General features: G+C 36.1%; 1 protein-coding gene across 3 annotated transcripts; it reads left to right on the forward strand.

The window, feature by feature from the left end:
• LOC106134593 (sodium-coupled neutral amino acid transporter 9 homolog) lies at positions 1 to 25,427 on the forward strand. Of its 3 annotated transcripts, none has more exons than XM_060949029.1 (12): positions 1 to 365; positions 2,756 to 2,833; positions 3,430 to 3,535; positions 6,419 to 6,519; positions 6,924 to 7,081; positions 7,651 to 7,812; positions 10,827 to 11,036; positions 18,471 to 18,667; positions 19,072 to 19,176; positions 20,181 to 20,249; positions 22,308 to 22,471; positions 24,269 to 25,427. In XM_060949029.1, exons 1-12 carry the CDS (start codon positions 289 to 291, stop codon positions 24,438 to 24,440), a joined length of 1,599 nt encoding a protein of 532 aa, XP_060805012.1. In that variant the 5' UTR covers positions 1 to 288; the 3' UTR covers positions 24,441 to 25,427. The 3 variants fall into 3 exon arrangements, with proteins under 3 accessions (XP_060805012.1, XP_060805013.1, XP_060805014.1); XM_060949030.1 differs by having other exon boundaries at positions 3,445 to 3,535; XM_060949031.1 differs by lacking the exons at positions 2,756 to 2,833; positions 3,430 to 3,535 and having other exon boundaries at positions 24,269 to 25,426.
• The last annotated feature ends 218 nt before the right edge of the window (positions 25,428 to 25,645 follow it).

Raw genomic sequence — 25,645 nt, forward strand, 5'->3', positions numbered from 1 at the left:
CGAAAGAATTTATCAAACGTTCAACGTGATCCGACCAGTGTGCACGTAGATTAAAAAGTATATTTTAAGCTCATATGTAATTGCAAACATTAAACTTTACAAGTTGTTGGTAACATGAAGACTTATTAAGTATCTACTTAGTTACGCAAAACTTAGTTATCGTGAACCACAGAGCAAGCAAGTCTTCAGTGTTCATGTTTTGTGTTAATACTTCTACAGTTCAACCAGCTTGAAAAAAAGAGGTTCTCAATTTATCTCGATATTTCTTTAATTCGACTTTGAGTGGACATGCGTTATGTGAAATCGCGTCATGACGACGACCTTTCTTCAGCGGCTAGCTCTGTGCGATCTGTAGATAGTTACGAGTAAGTACCTACTTTCTTTCTCACTATCATGTAAATAAATAAATATATACGGGACAAATAACACAGATTGAGTTAGCCTCGTAGTAAGTTCGAGACTTGTGTTACGTTACGAGATACTAGCTCAACGATACTATATTTTATAATAAATACTTATATAGATAAACATCTAAGACCCAGGCCAATCAGAGAAAGTTCGTTTCTCATTATGCCCTGGCTGAGATTCGAACCAGGGACCTCCGGTGTCACAGACAAGCTCACTACCGCTGCGTCAAAGAGGCCGTCTGTTGGTATGCGTGATCCCGGTTGCACCCCCCACAAAAGCGTTTCGGGGCCCGGGGTCCGCCTTCCGACTTTTCTCCCTCCACTTGGTCCGGTTTTCGGCGTCCCCTGATTTCAGTCCATTGGCTCACATAGATATCATCTTTTGCGACGTCCAGCTGTTTAATTATGAACTAACGAATAAGTCTGTCACTTGAAAAAAAGGGGGAAATAAGTCGGGATAAATAAACTTTTGATACTTGAAACTGAGAAATCTGTATTATTACACTGGATTTAACAATATTTGTATTTATTTACTTAAGATTATTAAATATAAAAACATGCACTCGTGAACTATTGCGTCGTAATACAATTTTGAATTATTTTCATTAGGTTCCATTATGAAAACAAAACATATTCAATGTCTCTAACTGGCCAGTGACATGTAAGGAGGTTTTGTATAAAAATTTTACAAACATTCTGGACGATGCCATGATGTTTTTGGCCTGCCTCTTCTACCTGTGCATGGCGGTTATGGAGGTCAGGTGGGAATAGTTTCGTCTAAAAACCTGACCCACCCAATCTAGGATCCATAATCGAAGGCATACCCCGGGCTCCTCTCCAGAAAGATGAGGATGCAACCTGGACTAAAGCCAGGAGGGAGAAGAAGCGAAAGAAATATGCAGAGATTGTGGCAAGTGGAAAGTCTCTGCCTACCCCTACGGGAAAGAGTACTTACCTAGTTACTAATTGTATTGTGTTATGGCACTAACTTTATCAGAGTTGTAGGGAAGCGAAAATAAATTAGAATGACGAAATACTGATACGCGTTACATCATCCTGACGCAGGTCAATAAATCTATTGAGGAAAGTAAATAGTTACTATGAGAAAATGATATAGGGGGGGTGGGGTATAGAAGATACATGAACACGCGAAGATAAGAGTGAATGTCTGAAATTCTACAATCCAGAAAATTTTTACCACAAATTCCCCTTTGCAGCACTACTTACTTACATAGATATATCGCGTCTTAATTCCTTACGACCAGACACAGCCACCTTGTAAAGATTCAAACATCACTTGAGAATTCAATTTTTAGTGACTAGCTCATTATTCCCACAAACATTTATATAGATTCATGATTAAGAATATTTATATCTACATAAGTACAGCCTACTTTCGTCAGATTACAATGTACACCTTTATATACGCTACTTACTTTATTGTGTAGTATTTATATTAACAACTAAGATAATACAGACCTAGGTACTTACGCATCGCTTATTTCCTAAAATAGTCCTACAACTCCAACAGCAGTAAGTTTATCTGGGAAAGATCAAGGATTACTTACTTGGGTACTTGAAAACTGACATATTTATGAGTTGATAACTTGATTAATGAATTTGCAACTTGATAATTGAATTTGCGCATATTTATTTCAACATAAATATATACATATAGAAGAACGTCTAAATCCCTTGCAGGGTAGACAGAGCCAACAGTCAGTTCAAAACACTGTTAGGCCGCGTTCAGCCATTTAAAGGAATAAATATTTAATGTACCTAAGTGTTAAATGATACCTAGGTATATTACGCCCAATTCATTTATCCTAGTTTCCCTAGACGTGAGTGGACAGTTTGGGAAGATACCTACGTATAATTACAGTTTGACAAAGCTGTAGGTAGGTATGTTATATAAAATATAACATTTATGATTTAAGTATTACGTGCATACATTTACTCAACACATGTGTTAGACTGAGGGGCCGCGTCAAGCTTTATGGCTTAGTGGAGAAATTAAGATTCAAATAGTGACAGGTGAGAGAGAGGCTACTAATTCATCGCCTAAAAAACAATATAATAATATGATTTACACTTACTTTTAATTATAAATAGGTATCTATACATTGGCGTGAACATAAATAAAATTAAATAAGTACCGTACAGTGCTGATATACTCGTAGCTATAGGTAATTAAGTATAAATATTTACGCGCGAACTTATATTATTGTCGTTCATCAAGTTCCCGCCATTTGTCAAAAGTGATCCAGTGAGCGTAGTGTTTAATTTAATGTTTTTTACAATTTAGTTTAGTTTACAATTAAATGTTTATTTCTTTTTTTTTTTTAAAGAATTTTCGCCAGTGATTGCTCGGATTTTGAAGACACTGAAATTGAAGAGCGGAGACGAAGGAATAATAAGCACATAAAGTAAGTGACACTTAAGTACCAACTAGGTTTTCCTTCTACTAATTTATATAAATACTAGAGGCCGCCCGCGACTTCGTCCGCATGGAAACCCTATCAATCCCGCGGGAACTCTGGGATAAAAGTAGCCTATGTGTTATTCTGGGTCTTCAGCTACCTACATACCAAATTTCATGGTAATCGGTTCAGTAGTTTTTGCGTGAAAGAGTAACAAACATCCATACATCCATACAAACTTTCGCCTTTATAATAGTAGTAGGATCTACATACATACATGTCACACGTCTATTTTCCTTGCGGGGTAGACAGAGCTTACAGTCTCTCTCTAATCTCGGGAAATTGTGTAGGGATTTAGTTCCTGTTTTAACTGTTGAAAACAGGCATATCTGAGGAATGTTTAATATCTGAATAAACTTGGGATTCCTGGATGGGCTTGCAACCTGTCACTATTTGAATCTCAATCCAATCCATAATGACATAGGTACCTACAGCTGAATATGGCCTATCAGTCTTTTCAAGACTATTGGCTCTGTCTACCCCGCAAGGGATGTGACTATATGTATGAATGTATGTAAGAACGAATTCTCAAATTGATCCAGATTATCTGTCTGCAGCCAGTGTAGACACCTGATGATGGACCGTCTCGAGACTTCCCCCCTTTTGGGGACGGCACCCAAACACGGTTACAACCATTTTAATGAACAGGTTAGTTGCATTTGTATCATAATTAGGTACCTATACAACTTATTTCCTTCTCCTGGTATTAGTACCAGTTGCATCCTCACCAAAGTGTCGTGTGGTTCCCGGCACCAATACAAAAAAAGATAGGACCACTCCATCTCTTTCCCGTGGATGTCATAAAAGGCGACTAAGGGATAGGCTTAAAAACTTGGGTTTCTTCTTTCAGGCAATGGGCTAGCAACCTGTCACTATTTGAATCTCAATTCTATCATTAAGCCAAGTAGCTGAACGTGGCCATTCAGCCTTTTCAAGACTGTTGACTCTGTCTACCCCGCAAGGGATATAGACGTGACCATATGTATGTATGCATCCTCACCACTCCGGAGAGGAGCCCGGGGTGTGCTTTTGCCCATGTATCCTAGATTGGGTGAGTCAGGTCAATCAGACACGAAGAGACCCCCATCTGATCTCCGCAACCTTTGCAGGAGAACCTAACATACATACATACATATAGTCACGTCTATATCCCTTACGGGGTAGACAGAGCCAATAGTCCCGAAAAGACTGAATGGCCACGTTCTCTCGGCTTAATGATGGAATTGAGATCCAAATAGTGACAGGTTGCTAGCCCATCGCCTAAAAAAAGAATCACAAGAATGTAAGCCTATCCCTCAGTCGCCTTTTACGACATCCATGGGAAAGAGATGGAGTGGTCCTATTCTTTTTTGTATTGGTGCCGGGAACCACACGGCACAGGAGACAACCTAACCCGTATTATATCGATCATGGTTACACACCCAGTTGCCTGAATGAGCAGGTTTCCTCACAATGTTTTCCCTCACCGTAAGAGCATCGGTTGGTATTCAAACTAATGTACATAACTCCGAAAATAGTCATTGGTACATGTCCGAGGTGGGATTCGAACCTGGGCCTCGCCTAATTATACAACTTATCGCCTGCAAATTAAAGCAATTGAATGTGTTTATATTGTTAGCTATTTGTTTTTGTTTAAAAGCTATTTATCCTTTTCCCTTACTTAACTTTTACAAACATTTTAATTCACAATGTATTTTCTTCACTACCAAACAACCTTGGAAGCTTGCACTGGATAAATTGTTTTTTTCTTGATTACCCTTTACGACATCCGATACAAGAAAGAGATATAAGTCATATTCGAGTACTGCAGAATTGTGCATAACTATTTTTAAAATTAACAGCTAATCATGGACTTTCTGTATTTTCGAGACTTTTGGCTCTTTCTACCCCCGAATTGCTATACTGTACTTATGTAGAACGAGTTATAGGTATGGTTATGTAAAACCTACAATATAATCAATTCTAAGTTTAGATAGTTGTGAAGTTGACGTTGTTGATGAAAATGCTGCAGTGCAGTTTGTTACCGCTACTTCTGCAGTGACGCTTTGGAAGAGGCAGTAAACTTAGTTTTAAGTAATTTATTTGACGTCAACCAATGTTGTGAAACCAAAAGATAGGACTATTATTAAGTGATATGAAGTGTCCCATAATAATGAATAAAACATTATAATTTGTGCCGTGTGGTTCCCGGCACCAATACAAAAAAGAATAGGACCACTCCATCTCTTTCCCATGGATGTCGTAAAAGGCGACTAAGGGATAGGCTTACAAACTTGGGATTCTTTTTTAGGCGACAGGCTAGCAACCTGTCACTATTTGAATCTCAATTCTATCATTAAGCCAAATAGCTGAGCGTGGCCTTTCGGTCTTTTCAAGACTGTTGGCTCTGTCTACCCCGTAAGGGATATAGACGTGATGATATGTATGTATGTATGTACATTATAATTTTGAATCTTTTGTTACCTAAAATCTAAGTATTCTAAGATCCAGTGACCTCCAAGCGGTTTCTTGAATTCAGTTATATCTATCTTCAATAAGCCAGAAATACCTAGACAGTGACCTGGTAACTGGGTCGGCTAAAATTAGATTTCCTTTATCAAAATTTTGAAAGACGTCATTCATATCTCAATTGCTCGTATTTAATCAAAGCTTAATTTACGTTATTTGACCTAAGAGCGCTTGTTTCATTATTAGACGATTAATGATATTGAGTTGTGCCGTGTAGTTTTTGTCACTTTAGATTAGGACCACTCCGTCATCATTAATTTATTTATTTAATACAGCGGTAGTAGTACACCTCTTAAAGTATTTGACAAAGAATTCTTATATAAAAAAATATACCTAATCTTGACAGTCTTCGTCTCAAATACAAAGGACAAATAAAAAAGGATTTAACATCATTCAAGGAAAGAGACGTGGCACGTGCCATGATCCATGAGATGGAGTAGTTCTATTATTTTTTCTATTGATGCCGGGAACCACACGGCACAAGTTACACATCGTTCAACAAGATGGTTTGACCGTAAACATTTTTAAGTAGTTAGGTTTATGACTACCTAAGGCTAACGTTTATGAATAAGGCTGTATGCATATGTTTACGAATATGTTTAACTGTCGATATTTATAATTATTATATTAGTTTAATTTAATAAGATTTATAATTAGTCATATTTACAATACTTGATGTAGGTATTTATAGTTGATATTATACCGCATCTCGATTTATAGCATGCTGACGTCTGCTGTATGCAGGTATTAACTTATGATATAAATTATTTCGTGACCGAGGGATTTCTCATTTTCGCGCGCAATTCTAAGATTTGGGAGACATTTTGACTATCTTTAGTAGCTCACAAAAATGCTTGCTTTACTCTGTACGTGTGACTAGCAACGCACACATAATAATTCGCTGATTTACCTAAACTCGAGCGGACGATTTTTGTGAAATGGCTCTTAATATACGCGACTAGTTTAAAAAAAACTTAATTGCACAACAAGCACATAAGTTTGTTTATCTTATTAATTTCACAGGCCCAATCAGAACTGACTTCTAGTAAAATCATATCGTCTTACAAGCGTATGGAAAACTCAACAAATCAGGAAAAGAGAAAGCAAAGTTCTCTGGTCACGATGTAAGTAATTCGAGATCACTATTTGTCATATTATTAACTAAGTTTTGCGTGGGGCTTCGCTCCCGTAAAAAATTCCCGAAAAATAATGCCTATATTGTTGGTCTATACTATATCTGTGCCAAATTCCGTGAAAATCGGTCCAGTAGTTTTACAAACATACAGAAATACCAATCTTTCCTCTTTATTATTTGTGTGGATGGCCCTCTTACTATGCTATAGTAAAAAAGGCTACTACAGGTCTTTTTTTACTCAGAAACAATTTCAAGCATGAATATAGTCTATGTTTAAAAGGATGCAGTTGTTTTAAATGTCACCTTGTATATATAAAGCGAGCTTGTTTTGAAGCACCACACTGTAATGAGAGAAACAAAAAAAACATGACATAACCTATCTTTCTACCTCAGATTTTCAGTATGGAACACAATAATGGGGTCGTCTCTCCTGACCATGGCGTGGGGGGTGGAGCGAGCTGGTCTGCCAGCCGCCCTGGTGCTGGTGGCGGTCATGGCCGCCCTGTGTCTGTATACTGCGCATGTGCTGCTGAGGGTCAACCTTCATCATGGTAAGGTTCCTACCTGTAAAAGGATAGGGCGACCAATCGGCTGTGGCATTCCTATCAACCCGTTGGAAAAGGGGATGAGTGAGTAATAATAGAATAACTGATTAACTAACTGACTGACATATAAATGCATAGCTCCCAGCGGTTTGAGCTTTCTAGATATTTGACATTTAACGTGTGTGTGTAGTGTACCGTGTGGTTCCCGGCACCTATAGAAAAAAGAATAGGACCACTCCTTCTCTTTCCCGTGGATGTCGTTAAAGGCGACTAAGGGATAAGGAAAACCAGGAATTTAAAAAAAGGCTAATAAACTTGGGATTCTTCTTGTAGGTGATGGGCTAGCGACCTGTCACTTTATATGAAACTCAATTTTATCATTAAGCCAAAAAGCTGAACGAGGCCTATCAGTGTTTTTAAGACTGTTGACTCTGTCTATCCCGCAGGGGATTAGACGTGATTATATGTATGCATGTAACAATACGTAGATTTCTTGTTTGGTCTAGGGTTTTATTATGTGAGGAATTTCCTAAATTCCTACTCGAACTGAATTTCTTCTTATTCTCTCGTTCCAGGCACAGTGACGTGTGAAGTTCCAGCTCTTTGCAGGACCCTGCTGGGGAGACCAGCGGAGGTGGTAGCCCATGCCTTCAGTCTTGTTGTGCTGCTGGGCGCCAATGTAGTTTATTGGATTTTGATCACGAACTTCTTGTATTTCACCGTCAATTACTTTGCAGGTAAGTGGAATTGGAGATGAACTAAGTCTACGTCTAAATCTAAGAGTCAAAGTTTAAGCCAATGACTGAATTTATTACGATGCCGAAATACTAACATTTTATTCTTCGACGGCCGCAGTGGCGCAGCGGTAGTGCGCTTGTCTGTGACACCGGAGGTCCCGGGTTCGAATCCCGGCCATAATGAGAAACGAACTTTCTCTGATTGGCCTGGGTCTTGGATGTTTATCTATATAAGTATTTATTTATTATGTTTATCTTTAAGTGTGGTAGAAGCGTGTGGTTTAATGTTACTGAAAGATACCTCCTTTATGAAAGAAATATGTTTCCCTCAAACGATGACAATGTCAATATACAAAACCCTGGAAACCTTAGGTATATTTATAATTTATTTCTTATTTATTTACTAATTTATACATACATACATTCATACATATGATCACGTTTTTATCCCTTACGTGGTAGACAGAGCCAACAGTCTTGAAAAGACTTATAGGCCACGTTCAGCTGTTTGGCTTAATGATAGAATTGAGATTCAAATAGTGACGGGTTGCTAGCCCATCGCCTAAAAGAAGAATCCCAAAGCCTATCCCTTAGTCACCTTTTACGACATCCATGGGAACGAGATTGAGTGGTCCTATTCTTTTTTTTATTGGTGCCGGGAACCACACGGCACTTAATTACTAATTTATGTACACGGAAAACATCGAAAATGATAAATACAAGGAACAAATTTACACAGGTTCTGCTTATTTCAAAAGAAACCTCTTCCAGACAGGCGTGTACTCCACTCACACAACTATTTATAGACATATGTACATAAACAAATACATAAATAAAATACATATGTAAATACTAAATAATAAACTTACATCAAATACTCATATACAATAGGTACCAAATGGGCTTGCAGAGGAAGTATTTTTTATTAAATTTTTCAAATGGGAAAGTGATTTAGTGTCAAGTATCTCGGGAGGCAATGACACAATCTAACATCATGAACATTAGTTAGTTAGTTAGAGACATTATATTACATCATACTCGTCGCGTTTTATTATTTTTCCAAATAGAAAACACAGAGATAATCATTAATGTGCTGAAAACTAAACATCTAAAGCAAAGTACATTAAATAAGACAGTTAACAAATGTATCAAAAACAAGTTCAAATTCAAAATTTTTATTCATTATCAAAGGACACTTCATATCGCTTCATAATTGTCATATCTTTTGGGTTCACAACATTGGTCGACGTCAAATAAATTATTTATTTATTTATTTAAACTTTATTGCACAAAAACAAAAAATGTACAAAAGGCGGACTTAATGCCGTTTGGCATTCTCTACCAGTCAACCAGCTGACCAAACAGAGAAAACTTTAAGTTGGTGGTGCGATAAAGTGCACATGCATACTGACAAAATACATACTACTCTGTCAAGAAAGTAGCAGGAAAAGATCAATAATACACAAACTGTTTGTTATTCATCCAAATTTATTTTATCACCTTCAAAATATGCTCCTTTAGAAACGATACACTTACGCCAACGAATAATCCAATCATCAAAACATTTTTTAAACGCTGTTTCCGGAATTGAGGTCAGTTCTCGCCGCGAATTCTCTTTTATGTCTTCTACCGATTGAAAACGGGTGCCACGAAGTGGTAATTTGAGTTTAGGAAAAAGAAAAAAGTCGGCTGGAGCCATATCTGGTGAATATGGTGGTTGCTCGATGGTATTTGTTGAGTGTTTGGTTAAAAATTCGTTCACAATGATGGCCTTGTGCGAAGGTGCATTATCATGGTGCAAAATCCAAGAATTTTCTTTCCACAAATCTGGCCTTTTTCGTCGGATTTGCTCTCTTAAACGCCGCATAACACTCAAATAATATTCCTTATTTACCGTTTGACCTTCCGGCAAGAATTCCGAGTGCACAACACCGCGATAGTCAAAGAAAACAGTCAACATGACTTTGACTTTTGAACGACTTTGGCGTGGTTTTTTCGGTTTCGGTTCAGTTGGAAGGCGCCACTCCGAAGCTTGTTGACTAGTTTGCATGTCAAACTCGTAAACCCACGTCTCGTCACCAGTAACAATGCGTTTCATGAATGTTGGGTCGGAATTGACTCGTTCTAGCATGTCCTCAGCGACTCTCATGCGATTGAGTTTTTGAAAAAAAATCAGGTCTTTTGGGACTAGCCGAGCGGCAACATGTTTCATACCCAAATTATTAGTTAAAATGGTACGGATCGACTCGTGAGATACAGAAAGTTCGGTGGCTATCTCTCTCAAAGATGAATGAGGATTTTCAGTCACTATTTCCTTCACTTTTGCGATGTTAACTTCAGTTGCAAACGTTGATGGCCTACCAGAGCGAGGCAAATCTTCCATCACATCTCGACCGCTTTTGAACGCTTTGTACCACTCATAAGCACGAGTTTTTGATAAAGTCGATTCACCGTAAGCCTTCTGTAACATTTTCAGGACTCCGAACACGATATTCCATTGGCAATGCAAAATTTAAGACAAACTCTTTGTTCGATGTTTTTATCCATTATGAAATTAGCAATACACACTAGATATGATATAACTAAAAATAGCACTGTATTTAATGTAAACAACAGATGCAACTCAAACTCCGCGCCAAAATGGAAAACAGTTGTGCCAATCTAACAACAACAAAAAAAACAAAAATTTGAATTTGGAACCATAAATAAATAATCCATTCCCGATACTTTTCTGACTGAATGTACATTACAAAAAAAATGCGTAAATGCATACAAGATATACATACATAATATACACTATAAATACATATTATTATACATACATAAAATATATAATTAGGATATATAATTAGGATGACCCATCATTAATCTGCCGAAGAAAGAACCCCTACACAGCATGTTTGAACGCATTCGCACGCGCAAATTACTCAAAACTAAGTCCACCGCCGCTTCCAAAGCGTCAGTGCAGAAGAAGCGGTAACAAACTGCACTGCAGCATTTTCTTTCATCTGCAGATCTCCGAAATTCAAACACGACGGATTATAACACAACGCTGTTATGCCCGAAGCAGGACGTTATCAACGGTTCCCTCATTATACCAATGGCCGCAGACGACTCCCCCTTTTGGAGTCTCCACACGACCGTGCCCATCTACGTGGCTTTGATCGTCTTTCCACTGCTTAACTTCAAGAATGTTACCTTCTTCACCAAGTTCAACTCTTTGGGTGAGTTTGCTACTAAATACTTTCTGTCTCATTTAATTTCAAAAGATTACTGTCGACAACGACCTAGTGGTCTTCTTACTGCTTACATACATACATATAATCACGTCTACATCCCTTACGGGGTAGACAGAGCCAACAGTCTTGAAAAGACTGATAAGCCGCATTGAGCTGTATGGTGTAATGATAGAATTGATATTCAAATAGTGACAAGTTGCTAGCTCATCGCCTAAAAGAACAATTAAATCCAAGTTTATCAGCGTATCCTTAAGTCGCCTTTTACGACATCTATGAGAAAGAGATGGAGCGTTTCTTTTCTTTTTTGATGCCGGGAACCACACGGCACCTACTTACTGCTTAAATTTCATGCATAGCTAAGTTTCGGGGCAGGACTTCGCATTTCGACATTTCTCTACACTTTGTCCGGTCTTTTGTTAGTTGGTTTACCTAAATGTCATTGTAACACGAGCTATGTTTATAGCCTGACCGTCATCAAAGCAAAGCTTTTCCTAGGATAAGTGTTATGCCTGAGGAACCGCGCGACACACTCTAATATAGGAGGGAATGCGTGTAAATTAAACAAAAGCTGAATCGATACTGATTTATTGATCATCAAGTATATAGTATATAATAGTATAACATATTACAATTAGGGCTACACTACACCACGGGGGTGCAAAAAGAATAAAAATAAAAATATTAGTTTTATTTTTATGATTATAAACAAATACAATGTTATATAGGTATTCGTGTAGGTTTCGTCGACGAAAATTACCTACTGTAAGAATATTAATTAATACAAAGTATACCTATGTGCTAAACAACACAGATAATCTTAATATTAGACGATTATATTATAGATATAGGTATGTATTTAGGTATACTGTTGACGACTACATTTTACAAGGTAAGTACAATTTTTTTTTTTTTTTTTTTACATATTTAAGTATACGATTATTGTACATATTTAATAAATGTTAACATAATGTAAGTACTTAACGATGTATTATTGATATGACATAATAAACCTTTTTGTCCTATTTTTGTGTACTACGTCTACTTTATTATCATCTTTTGCAATTTTCACATTACATCCTAAATCTTCTATGACAGTAAAAGGACCGAAAAATTTACAATCTAACTTTTTACCTACTTCATTTTTAATTAATATTAAATCTCCAGTATTATATGATACATCATTTAATGTTTTATCATATAAACATTTCCTCTTTTCTTTACTATAAATTAAATTCTTACGAGCATCTTGAAGAGATACTTGTAAACGATGCTTTAAATGTAAAGGATAATTTTCTGGATTATACAAGGGTTCTATATTATTATTATTTCTAACTCTACAGGGAATTTTACTAGGTTTACCAAATACCAATTCAAACGGTGTGTAGTTCGTCTCTGTGTGAACAGTATTATTGTAGCTATAACACCAAAATGGAAGCCATTGACTCCACGTATCTTTTTGATCATCACAATGTATGCGTAAAAACGCACCTAGGCTCTTATGAGAAATTTCAATAGCTCCTAGCGATTCGTGGTGGTAAGCTGTAGATGTTAACTTTTCTATACCTAATAAATTACAAACCTGTTCCATTGTAGATGAGACAAACTCCGTTCCGCGATCTGTTGCAATAGTATCTGGTATTCCAAACCTAAGTATAAAATTATTGACAAACGCATGTGCAATACTTACCGTCTCTTTATTTTTTAAAGGATAAGCTTCGACAAACTTTGTTAATTCGCATTGGATTGTCAAGATATAGCGATTATCATCTGAGTCTCTCTCTAAAGGTCCACAAAGGTCTAAATAAATTTTCTCAAAAGCATTGGAAGCAGTTGTAGTTATCTCCATTGGCGCCTTGGTATATCTACAATGCTTCATTTTTTGACATTTGCTACATTTATTTACAAAATCCTTAATATCCTTATCTAAACCAGGCCAAAAAAAAAACCTCTTAATGTTATTAGTCATTCTACGAATTCCAGCATGTCCACTGGTTGGTAACAAATGGAAGTCATGCAAAATATACTGTTTGTCTTCGTCATTCTCTATTCTCTTAACACTCTTTATTATATAAAATCGTGGACCGGTCCAATTCGTTCTATTATTTATTTCTTGTAACAAATCATTTATGAATGTTTTTATCTCATTATTTTTTATTATGCATAGTTCTTTTACTTTGATTATTTTACAAAATTCCATTAACTTAGTCACAAATTCGGCTCGCGTAAAATGTGCCCTAAAGTCAATGTTTATATAAATAGTATTCTTTATTTTGCAATAAATGAAACATTCTTTTTCTAAATCTACGTTATTTTTGCTCCTCAATTTATCTAAATCCTTTTTTTCTATAAAAGTCAATTCCATGTAATCGTTCGGTATTTTAAACAATTCCACAACTCGAGGCTGATCAGACCTTTCATCAGTGGGATTACTTAAAATAGAACTTTCACTACTTTCTTCCAAATTTTTACGTTGTCTCCTAGTCAAAACCATTATAATGTCTTCGTTCATGCTTTTCAATGTATCTGACGTAATATAAACTCTAGACAAAGCATCTGCAACACTATTATCTTTACCTTTTATATAGTTAATCTTGAAATCGTATTCTTCTAAAAGAAGTCTGAATTTTAAAAGTCTACTGGATGGGTCTTTCATTGAAAATAAGTAAACTAATGGTCTGTGATCTGTTAAAATTGTAAAATTTCTATTGTATAAATATGGTCTAAAATACTTTATTGCCCAGACTATAGCAAGTAATTCTTTCTGAATCGTAGGGTAATTTAATTCCGCTTTATTTAAGGGTCTACTGGCATAAGCTATAGGTTTCATATTTTTATTACACAACACTGCTCCGACAGCAATACCGGAAGCATCAGTCTGTAAAATAAACTCATTACCTTCGGAAAAATCCGGAAAATCTAAAACAGGGGGTGAACTTAATTTTTCCTTTAATTTTTCAAATGCAACTGTACACTCTTCCGTCCACTTAAATACTTCATTTTTCCTTGTAAGCTTGTTTAAAGGTGCAGTTATTTCAGCAAATTTTTTTATAAATTTACGGTAGTAATTACAAAAGGCTACAAATCTTTTGATTTCGTCGGTATTAGTAGGTTTTGGATAATTTTTAACTACTTCAATTTTAGCTGGGTCAGGAAGTACACCCTTTTCAGAAACCAAATGTCCTAGATACAGTATTTCTTTCTTTAAGAATACACATTTTTGAGGATTTAATTTCAAATTAATTTTTCGAAGCCTTTCAAACACATCTGTTAAATTACGATTATGAATTTCAAGGTTACGGCCAAAAATTACAAGGTCATCTAAATATATGAAACATTTTTCATAGTTTAATCCTGACATCGCTATAGACATTACACGACTGAAAACACTTGGGCTAGTTTTCAATCCCATGGGTAATTTTTTCATGTGGTACTTTCCTGTGCTCGTTGTGAACGATGTGCAGTTTCTACTGTCTTTATCTAAGCTTATTTGAAAATACCCTTGATATAAATCTAAATGTGTAAAGTAAATTGAACCTGCTAATGAATCCAATATGTCTGTTATATTGGGTAACGGGAATTTATCATCAACAATGCAATTATTTAATTTTCGGTAGTCAACAACAAAACGCCATTTTTTGTCTTTGCCATCCGATTTCTTTGGAACTAACATTATTGGACTAGACCACTCACTTCTAGACTCCTCAATGATATCATTGTCTAACATATTTTTTATCTGATTGTCTATCTCTTTTTTTAAAGATTGTGGTAACCTGTATTGCTTGACATAAACTGGTGTCGTGTTTGGTTTTAATGTAATAGACTGTTCATTAACATTTGCAGAAGATAACTTATCTCCTGGCAAAAAGAAAATATCTGCATATTTGGAACACAAAAGTTGAATTGAATCTCGTTCTTCAGTATTTAAATTTTTTAAATTTATTAAATCTAATAAACGTTTTGCTCGTTCTGAGTTTCTTGAGCAAGACTCGAATTTATATGTATCGTAATCTGACAACAAATGTAATTCTGGTTGAAATGTAGGCAACTCAATTTGATGTTCATTGGTGTTTAATATTTTAATTGGTATTCTATTATTTGTTACTCTAACTATAGATCCTGCCATGAACAAATTTTCCGCTAATTGCTTTGGATAAACAACATAATCCTTGTCACTACTAGAAGAAACATAAACATGATGGAATGATTCGCTTCGTGCTGGGATAAGTAACACTTCTCTAGAATAATCGATTGAATCATAAAGTGGCAAACAACATTCCATTCCGTTTTGGGATACAGTGACTACATTTGAGCTCAGATTGATATTTGAACCGTAGTAACACAGAAAGTCTAAGCCTAAAATTCCATCTGCCTGTAATGGTATGCTATCGAATACGTAAAACTTATGATTGAATACTATTCTAGAATGATCACTATTATGCTCCAAATTAAGATAAATATATCCTGCCGAACGAATTTGTCCGCCTATTCCGTTCACGATAGTGTCGTCTTTATTTAAAGTTACGTTTATAGGTAAAGAATCTCTTTTTATGACAGATAAAGATGCACCGCTATCAACCAAATAAAAATGTAATTTCCTATTAACATAAAAAGACAAAAATTTTGTTTTACCATCTAAAGTCAAAATGTTATGTTTAAGATCGAAAAAACTTTAATTCATTTGTACTAGATGTTTCGGGTTGAACCTCCTCATTCGTTTGTTCATTGTAAAATACACGATGATTCGAACCACGATTCGAAGAATTTTTCATATGTTCCCTACCACGGGTATTATAACGAGTACGATTCTGACCGCTTCTATTATTAAAATGTCCTCTATTAAAATTGTTAAACGAAGTGTTTTGACTGCCACGAAACTGATTTCCTTGTCTAAAATTTCTTACATTGTTATGCTGATACCTCGAATGTTGGAATCTGCCATGCTGCATGCGAGTATATTGAGGATACATACCTCTTCCACGGCGCGAGATCTGCATGATACCTGCTGAGGCCGTCGTCGAAGACGTTGCAGCTACCTCCTCGTCTTTAGCCGCCTGGATCGCGTCCTTGAGATGCTCGTAGTTTCGAGCTGTAATGATGGTGCTCAGACGGGAATCCCGCAGTCCATCTGAAAACCGTTTCACCGCCAACTTTTCATTCAAAGGTTTCAAAACAGCGTATTTTTCTGAATTACCCTCTGCTTGCGAAATTGTCAAATCGGAAAACAATTTTTCGATTTCTGCCCCATACTGATCAATTGTACGCCAACCCTGAGTAACATTTTGCAATCGCGAATGAATTGATGTAAAAGATTTTTTAGATAAAAGAAATTTTCTTAAGTCTTTAACAAGGTCACTTACAGATGAATATTCCTTTTGCATACGAAGTTTAGCATTTTCTGTAAGTCTGCTTTTCAGCACAAATTTTATCAAAATTTGTTTTCCTGGATTGGACAACATTTCAGCATACATTTCTATCGAGTCAATCATGTTTTTCGTATTATTTTCATTACTGTTCATTACAGAGATAAACTCACAGGCCGTCTTCAAATCAAACTCCATTTTTGAGTCTAAAAATTCAGCAGTTTCACTATAATTACTATCACTATCACTACTTATTTCCTCTTTAGGAGTTGAACATAAAAGTTTAATATTGTCGTACACACTACGAATTTCAGTTGTTATGGAGTTAATACTATCTACTGTTTTACTACTCAATCCTTTCTCTTGACACAAAACTTTTACAATACTATCACAACGTTTCAAAATTAAGACTCACTTAATTTATTTTTTATAACGTTTCCCTTGTACCTAGATTTTCCTTTCTTAATCAAATACTTCTTTATTTGTATGATATCTTCCAAGCATTTTAATAATTCTCTTTCCATAACTTAGTATAAAATAGCAATAGAAAAAGTAATATAAAATTACGTACCATATTAATTCCCGTGAGCTCCAGTAGTAGTGGCACCGAGACGTATCATATATGGACATCGCTATGTAAACAATACACGGTAAAGTAATAATTTTGTTAAGTACTTATCATTATGAAATATTATTTATACCACAATTATGCTTTAGCTTTAACACTTTAATATGGATAAGAATAATTTGTATATAAGTATAAAACGTATAAGTATATTGGTAATTTAATATAGAGGTATAATTACTTAATGTCCACTAAATAGGTAGGTATCGTAATCCGTAAATTCTGCCGTATTCGAACTCAGTCCCGACTTCTATACCGCAACAACTCTTAATTTTTATTAACGTAACGCATCACTATATATATCACACTGTACACACCCGAGAGATTTAAAACGCACGTAGTAGGATGAACATCAGGACTGGGTCTGCTAGTCACGTAGTTGGTCGTCATCGTCAATCACGCTAGGCCTGGAACACAGGATCACCCCTATCCTGCTGCCGTCGTATGATACTAGAATATCTGGTCAATATTGCATCTCTAACTTCTTGTCGTATCACAAATCCCTGCCAATTTTTAAAAATTCTGTATATGAATATCAGGCCGCCCGTGGCCACCAAAACCAGCAGTAAGACCAAGATTATATTATTGGTGTTCATATATTTCTCGAATTGGGTCGTATTACTCCCTCCAGATGCAACTTGGGCAATCACCACGTCCTCGTTCTTGTTAGATTGAGATGCACCCATTTTTCGTGAAATTTACCAAATTTCCTCCGTGTAACAATAGCGTTGTGATCGCTTCACGAATCTTATTATTGTACTCTTCCAAATGCATTTTCGATCACAGAGAGCCACACGGCCACACACGATGATAAAATTCCGTAGTCCTTAAAAGGCGCGGTATCGGGTCGCGAGCGCGGAGACAGACTAGGCAAGGGTCGCCATCTAATATAGGAGGGAATGCGTGTAAATTAAACAAAAGCTGAATCGATACTGATTTATTGATCATCAAGTATATAGTATATAATTGTATAACATATTACAATTAGGGCTACACTACAACACGATGTTAAGTTGAAGTGCTAGAGTTTGTTTATGTTCCAATCCGTAAATCCGAACCGATTTTGTACACGCGCTGTGATTGGCTGTTGGCGTGTGACGTTTGAAGATGTCGCCATGGCATTCTTAGTTTTACATACATATAGCCAACAGTCTTGAAAAAACTGATAGGCCTCGGTCAGCTTTTTGGCTTGATTATAGAATTGAGTTGAGATTCAAATAGTGACAGGTTGCTATACCATCGCCTAAAAGAAGAATCCCAAATTTATAAGCCTATCCCTTAGTCGCCTTTTACAACATCCACGGGAAAGAGAAGGAGTGGTCCTATTCTTTTTTTTTAATTGGTACCGGGGACCACACGACATCATTACGATATTCTTAGTTTTAAGTACACGCATTTACTGCAATCCTCTGCATTAATGCCTTTTTTTACCAGGAACCCTCTCAGTTGCTTACCTTCTCATCTTCGTTGTAACCAAAGGCTACATATGGGGCATTAATATCAGCGTGGTGACCGCTGAACTTCAGATCGGGAAGAACGCGGCTGTTCTCAGCGGAATGTTGGCCTTGTCGTTCTACATTCATAACATTATCATCACTATTATGAGCAATAATGCCAAGCAGGAGAATAATGTGAGTTCTCATCTTTTATATCAAGAATTAGTTGCGTCGGTAACAAAGCTACTGATAACATACAAGATTTGGAAGAATGGTTGATGGTTGTCTGAAAGCCCGTAAGGTTTTCGCCACCAACAGAAAAAAGAATAGGGCCAATCACATCATTGCATTTGGCTTTAAGATAAAATTGAGATTCAAATAGTGACATGTTGCTAACCGAGCGCCTTAAAAGAATCCCAAGTTTGTAAGCCTATCCCTAAGTCGCCTTTTACGACACCCATGTGAAAGAGATGTAGTGGTCCTATTCTTTTTCGTATTGGTGCCGGGGACCACACGGCACATTGAATGTTATTCATTGATTAAAATAGATGGCGCGCAACGCCAGTATCGAATGATTATTTTCATTATTCTTGTTTTAGGGTAGAGATCTGGCCATAGCATTCGTCCTGGTGACTCTGACATACACCCTGGTCGGAGCTGGTTTCTACATCTGCTTCCCTCTCGCCAAGTCCTGTATTGAAGACGTGAGTCTTTTGACATACATTTCTTTTTTGTTTTTTTAGTATGTCTTGTGGTTTCCAGCACTTCACTTAGAATATGACCACTTAATTATTATTACAATATATATTACACTTAATTTTTTATAAGTGCCATGTGGTTACCGGCACCAATACAAAAAAGAATAGGACCACTCCATCTCTTTCCCATGGATGTTGTAAAAGGCGACTAAGGGATAGTTAGATAGTTTAGACAATTTTATAATTGCGATCATTTTTTTAGGCGATGGGCTAGCAACCTGTCACTATTTGGATCTCAATTTCAAATCATTAAGCCGAGCAGCTGAACGTGGCTGAATTCGGTCTTTTCGGGACTATTGGCTCTGTCTACCCCGTATAGGATATAGACGTGACTATATGTATGTATGTATGTATGGTTTCCAGCACTTCACTTACAAAAGGACCACTTATTATTTACAAAATTACACACATCTTTCCCATGAATGTCGTAAAAAGCGACTTATGGAAAGGCTAATAAACTTGGGATTCTTCTTGTAGGCGATGGGCTACCAACCTGTCACTATTTGAATCTAATTCCATTTGAAGCTGGACGTGGCCTTACAGTCCTTTCAAAACTCTGCCCCGCAAGGGATACAGACGTGATTATACATATGTATGTAGGTGCTACATAATTTATTTAAGTACTAGCTGTGCCCGCGACTTCGTCCGCGTGGAATAGTTATTTTGGGCATCATTGAAGCCCTTAAAGATGAATAATTTTCCCTGTTTTTTTTCACTTGCCCATTATTTCTTCGCTCCTTATAGTTTCAGCGTGATGTTAGGTATATACTTAAGTAGCCTTTAGGCTAGGCTTTAGCCTTCCTCAATAAATGGTCTATTCAACACAAAAATAATTTTTCAATTCGAACCAGTAGTTCTTGAGATTAGCGCGTTCAAACAAACAAACAAACTCTTCAGCTTTATAATATTATACTATAGATAAGCCAGAATGTCTATATTTTATGTTACAGAATATCCTGAACAATTTCGAAATGCACGATGTAATGACCGCCGTAGCTAGAATCCTACTACTGTTTCAGGTAATAATAATCTCGAAAGCTCGTATCCTAAAAGCCTAAAGCTCGTTATTCTAATGCCCTACTCAGTGCTAGTATTAATTCTAAGCTTAGCATGGAAATCCTGTCTTATTGCATTGTCAATTCAAATCTTAGGGTTATTTCGGACTACCGTGTACTTAGTAAGAGTTTGACGACGACTATATGAGTAGGTACACTTTAAAAATAATCAAATAAATAAATTATAAAATATTATTAATTATGAATTACCAAATAATCAAATTATTAAATAATATTAGATATAAGTTATATACCTATATTTTACGATAATCGAATAATATTTCGATAAAATAAGAATCAAATCGATTCAGGCTTGGATAAGTTTTAACGGTAATTTTGTTGAACATTAAAAAATCTGATTATTAAATATATATATATATATTTCAAAATAGATAAACTGTAGAAAAATTTGTGGGTTTTTTAAGAATTTTCCATTTAGTTAAGTATGACTCGAAAAGATTCAATGCTATTAGTATGTTGATAAGCCTAAAATGATTTTGACAAGCTTCATATTTGTTCAGTTAAAAAATTACTACATCTAAATTTGAAAAGCTGCCAAGTCTACTAACTTGTCTTTTATAGTAGATATAATATTATCTACTCTTATTAAAATTTATAGGTGCGCTAAATGGCAAGGTAATTTCAAGGGGATATTCAACCATGTATAGTTACTCTCTAATACTTAACAAGCTTATGTTAATGTAAGCTGTTATGTCAAGATTAAGAAACAAAACCTTTCTGCCACTACCTGGGTAGATACTTACTCGTTATTTTTACTTAGTGTAAGAGTTAAGTTGTTAGTTGACATAGTAACATCACTTAATTATACCATAGTCACACAATATGCAAAGACCGTGCAAAGTTGGATCGCTTATGATGGAATTTAGATTACGAAGACTATACTTTATAATACGGATATACCTGCTTATACTTGATATATATATGTTTTTTGGTAAAGGCTTACAAACTTGGGACTTTTAGACGATGGGCTCGCAACCTGTCGGCACTTTTTAAACCTTAAATTCTATTATAAAGACAAACAGCTGCACGTGGCCTTTCAGTATTTTCAAGACTGTAGCTCTCTCTACCCCGCAAGGGATATAAACAGGATATACATACATAATATAGAGGTCTAGGGTTCGAATCCCGGCCAGGGCATGATGAGAAAAAAACTTTTTCTGATTGGCCTGGGTCTTTGATGTTTATCTAGGTACCTATATGAGTATGTATTTATTATAAAATATAGTATCGTTGAGTTAGTATCTCGTAACACAAGTCTCGAACTTACTTCGAGGCTAACTCAATCTGTGTAATATTTATTTAGGTATGTTAAAATGGTCAGGTCAAAAGTACCCGAAACCGCCGAGCTTGCATGAAGAGAGTTCTGAATGTGGATGAAGCGAAGGAAGTGTGCAGAGATCGTGGCAAGTGGAAAGAGGTAGTCTCTGCCTACTAGTATGTATGTATGTATATACGGTACTATCATGGTACCATCTCTTTCCCATGGATGTCGTAAAAGGCGACTAAGGGATAGGCTTACAAACTTGGGATTCTTTTTAGGCGATGGGCTAGCAACCTGTCACTATTTGAATTTAAATTCTATCATTAAGCCAAATAGCTAGCTGAACGTGGCCATTCAGTCTTTGCAGGACTGTTGGCTCTGTCTACCCCGCAAGGGATATAGACGTGACCATATGTATGTATGTATGTATATATTATTGATATGTTAAAATGTTTGCCGTGTGGTTCCCGGCACTATTACAAAAAAGAATAGGACCACTCCATCTCTTTCCCATGGATGTCGTAAAAGGCGACTAAGGGATAGGCTTATAAACTTAGGATTCCTCTTTTAGGCGATGGGCTAGCAACCTGTCACTATTTGAATCTTGGTTCTATCATTAAGCCAAATAGCTGAACGTGGCCATTCAGTCTTTTCAAGACTGTTGGCTCTGTCTACCCCGCAAGGGATATAGACGTGACCATATGTATGTATGTATGTTAAAATGTTTACCTGTTTTCCAGGTAGTGACAGTATATCCTCTAGTGGCGTACATGCTGCGTACTGAAGCGATCCTGTTGCTCCCCCTGACAGAGTCCCGGTGTCTGACTGTCTGTATCAACATCATCATTGTCGTCATGTGCATCATCGTCGCCTGCTTCTGCCCCAATATCGGGACTATTATTAGGTGAGTACAATTTTTTAATAATTTTTTTTTTATAATTTATATTTAAATACTATCATTAAGCCAAATAGCTGAACGTGGCGTCAGTCAGAACATGGGTATCAGTCTTTTCAAGACTGTTGGCTCTGTCTACCCCACAAGGGATATAGACGTGACCATATGTATGTATGTACAAATTTTTATACCCGCTACGGTCGATCAACAATTGAACCTTTCTGAATGCTGTTATACTGCAGTATAGTTTGTTTCGCCGCTTCTTCAACACATGCGCTTTGAAAGCAGTGGTAGATATAATTATAAGATTTAAATGATGTGACGTCAATAAGTTGTATCCTATTTTGAAAATATATCAATTCAAATGTACTGCAAGTAAGTGGTAATGGGCAGGCCATATTTCTCGAAGAGCTGATGGCAGATGGTGCCAAAAAGTTCTCGAGTGGAAACCATGGAAGAACGGCCTCCCGCGTAATGGATCGATGATCTGGTGAAGTCCTTGGGGAAACGTTGGATGCAGTCGCCTCCGACGGAGCGAGGTGGAAGTCAGTGGGGGAGGCCTGTACCTAGTATTTATTTTTAATAAATATAATAAACTAGCTGTGGCCGCGACTTCGTCCGCGTGGAATAGTTATTTTGGGCATCATATTTATTTTTGCAAACATCCTCCTCGGCTTTATCAATTATAGCAGCTAATTGTTATGCGCCTTGGCGACGACTTGGCCCACATCATTGAAATTAAGTGATATCAAAGACAGTTGTGTTTACAATTAAATACTCATAGGTAAAAACAGACAAACATACAAAGGAAGTATTATAAGTAGAATGATACCTATCTATATGTAGGAAGTAGGATAGAGCAGGGCGATCGAAAGATGCGGGGGGGGGGGGGGGGGGGGGAGGTCAGGCGGTTCGCCGTATTAAATGTTTCGCTGCATATTGCTTATAACGACTATATCTCAAAACCTATTCGTCTGATTTATATACTGTAAATGGCAATTTTAGTCTACATGAAAAGCCGAAACTAATAAACATATTTATTTGGATAAGGATTAATACTGAATTAAAGAAAATTGGTTTCAAAATAACTTATGTTTATAATGAAAAAATAATCTTAAAAAATGAACATAAAAGTGGTTATTGTAAGTAAACCTTAAGAGATAGATATATGCTCTCGCGGACTTTTTTGTGGCAAAAAATGACTATTTCACATCTTTAGCAACCAACAAAGATATAGTAGGTAAAACAATGTGTTTTACCTACTATATCTTTGTTGGTTTGCGCAGCGTTCGCGTGGAAAGCTCGCAGATGGCCGACTCATTCAACTTTCACCTGCATTGTTGACGTTTCCCGTAGGAAATCCGGGATAAAATGTGTATAGCCTATAGCCTTCCTCGATAAATAGACTATCTAACAGTGAAAGAATTATTCAAATCGGTTCAGTAGTTTCTGAGATTAGCGCGTTTAAACAAACAAACAAAACAAACTCTTCAGCTTTATAATATTAGTATAGATACGGGACAAATTACACTGATTGAGTTAGCCTCGAATTAAGTTCGAGACTTGTGTTACGAGATACTAACTCAACGATACTATATTTTATAATAAATACTTATATAGATAGATAAACATCCAAGACCCAGGCCAATCGGAGAAAATTCGTTTCTCATCATGCCCTGACCGGGATTCGAACCCGGGACCCCCGTTGTCACAGATAAGCGCACTACCGCTGCGCCACAGAGGCCGTCTAAAGTACGACTAATTATAGAATCCTATTATAGAACACCTACACCCCCTTATTTCCAGATACACCGGCGCAGTGAGCGGCCTAGTCCACATATTCACACTGCCCTCCGTTCTACAAGTCAAATCTCTTTACCTTAGAAGAAAACTCACGTGGTGGAAGATAGTATTCTACTGCTTCATAGTTCTCTTCGGAGCTGTCAATCTGCTAATGCAGTTCTTTATAAGCGAGTAATGCTGTTATTGACTTAGAAAACTTCATTTGACGAATCGAGACTTAAGAAAACCTCATTTGACGAATCGAGACTTAAGAAAACCTCATTTGACGAATCGAGACTTAAGAAAACCTCATTTGACGAATCGAGACTTAAGAAAACCTCATTTGACGAATCGAGACTTAAGAAAACCTCATTTGACGAATCGAGACTTAAGAAAACCTCATTTGACGAATCGAGACTTAAGAAAACTTCATTTGACTAATCGATACGTATATTACCATCATTTGACGAATAATACGAGAGTGATTGTTCAAATTATGGACGTCCTGGCAAAGGGTCAGATCAGGAGTACCCGAAACCGCCGAGCTTGCATAAAGAGAGTTATGAATGTGGATGAAGCGAAAAAAGTATGCAGAGATCGTGGCAAGTGGAAAGATGTAGTATCTGCCTACCTATCCGGAAAAAAGGCGTGATTTTATGTATGTATGTATGTATAATCGTTAATATTGAATGTAAACTGAAAATATATACAGCACTCTTTATTGTTAACTTATTTGAGAATATCTATTCAAATCTGCAAGAACATTCTATATTTTAAGTTAAAAACGCTAGAAATAATGATATACCATAGCCATAGTTATACCATTCTTAATTATAATTGATGAATTAAAAAAGACGAAGTGAAGGAAAATAATGAAGCGATCTTTTCATGTAAAACTACCTCCTACAGAAATTTAAATACCAAGATTTTAAAACATTCATTTGTAGCGCCATCTATTCATTTGGCACAAAAAAAACTAGATTTAACAGCATTTGCTGTAAAAGCATCCAGAATTGTGTACCAGAAGTGTGTAACCAAAGTTTTTATAGATAAGTTTACTACATATATTTTATAACGTAAATATATAGGTATTTTTATCATAACAATTATGTGTAAAATCTAGTCAATGTTACCAATATTTTAACAATAAATACCAATTTATTATAATTAAAACATTTATTAAACAACCAAATAAAAATATCAATTACAAAGAATAAAAATTGTGTACTAATTATTTTATCTTTGGCCAATTTGTATAATAAATTCGATAAATAATTTCAAAGGTGTTTCATTTTAATATAATATGAATACAAAACATTTAATAGTAATTGCTCAACATTCTGTAATCATTCACAATATATATAACTTTTATTTCCAATTTAATAACTAACAAAATATATT

The sequence above is a fragment of the Amyelois transitella genome, chromosome 17 (assembly GCF_032362555.1).
Source record: "Amyelois transitella isolate CPQ chromosome 17, ilAmyTran1.1, whole genome shotgun sequence".
Taxonomy (NCBI): domain Eukaryota; kingdom Metazoa; phylum Arthropoda; class Insecta; order Lepidoptera; family Pyralidae; genus Amyelois; species Amyelois transitella.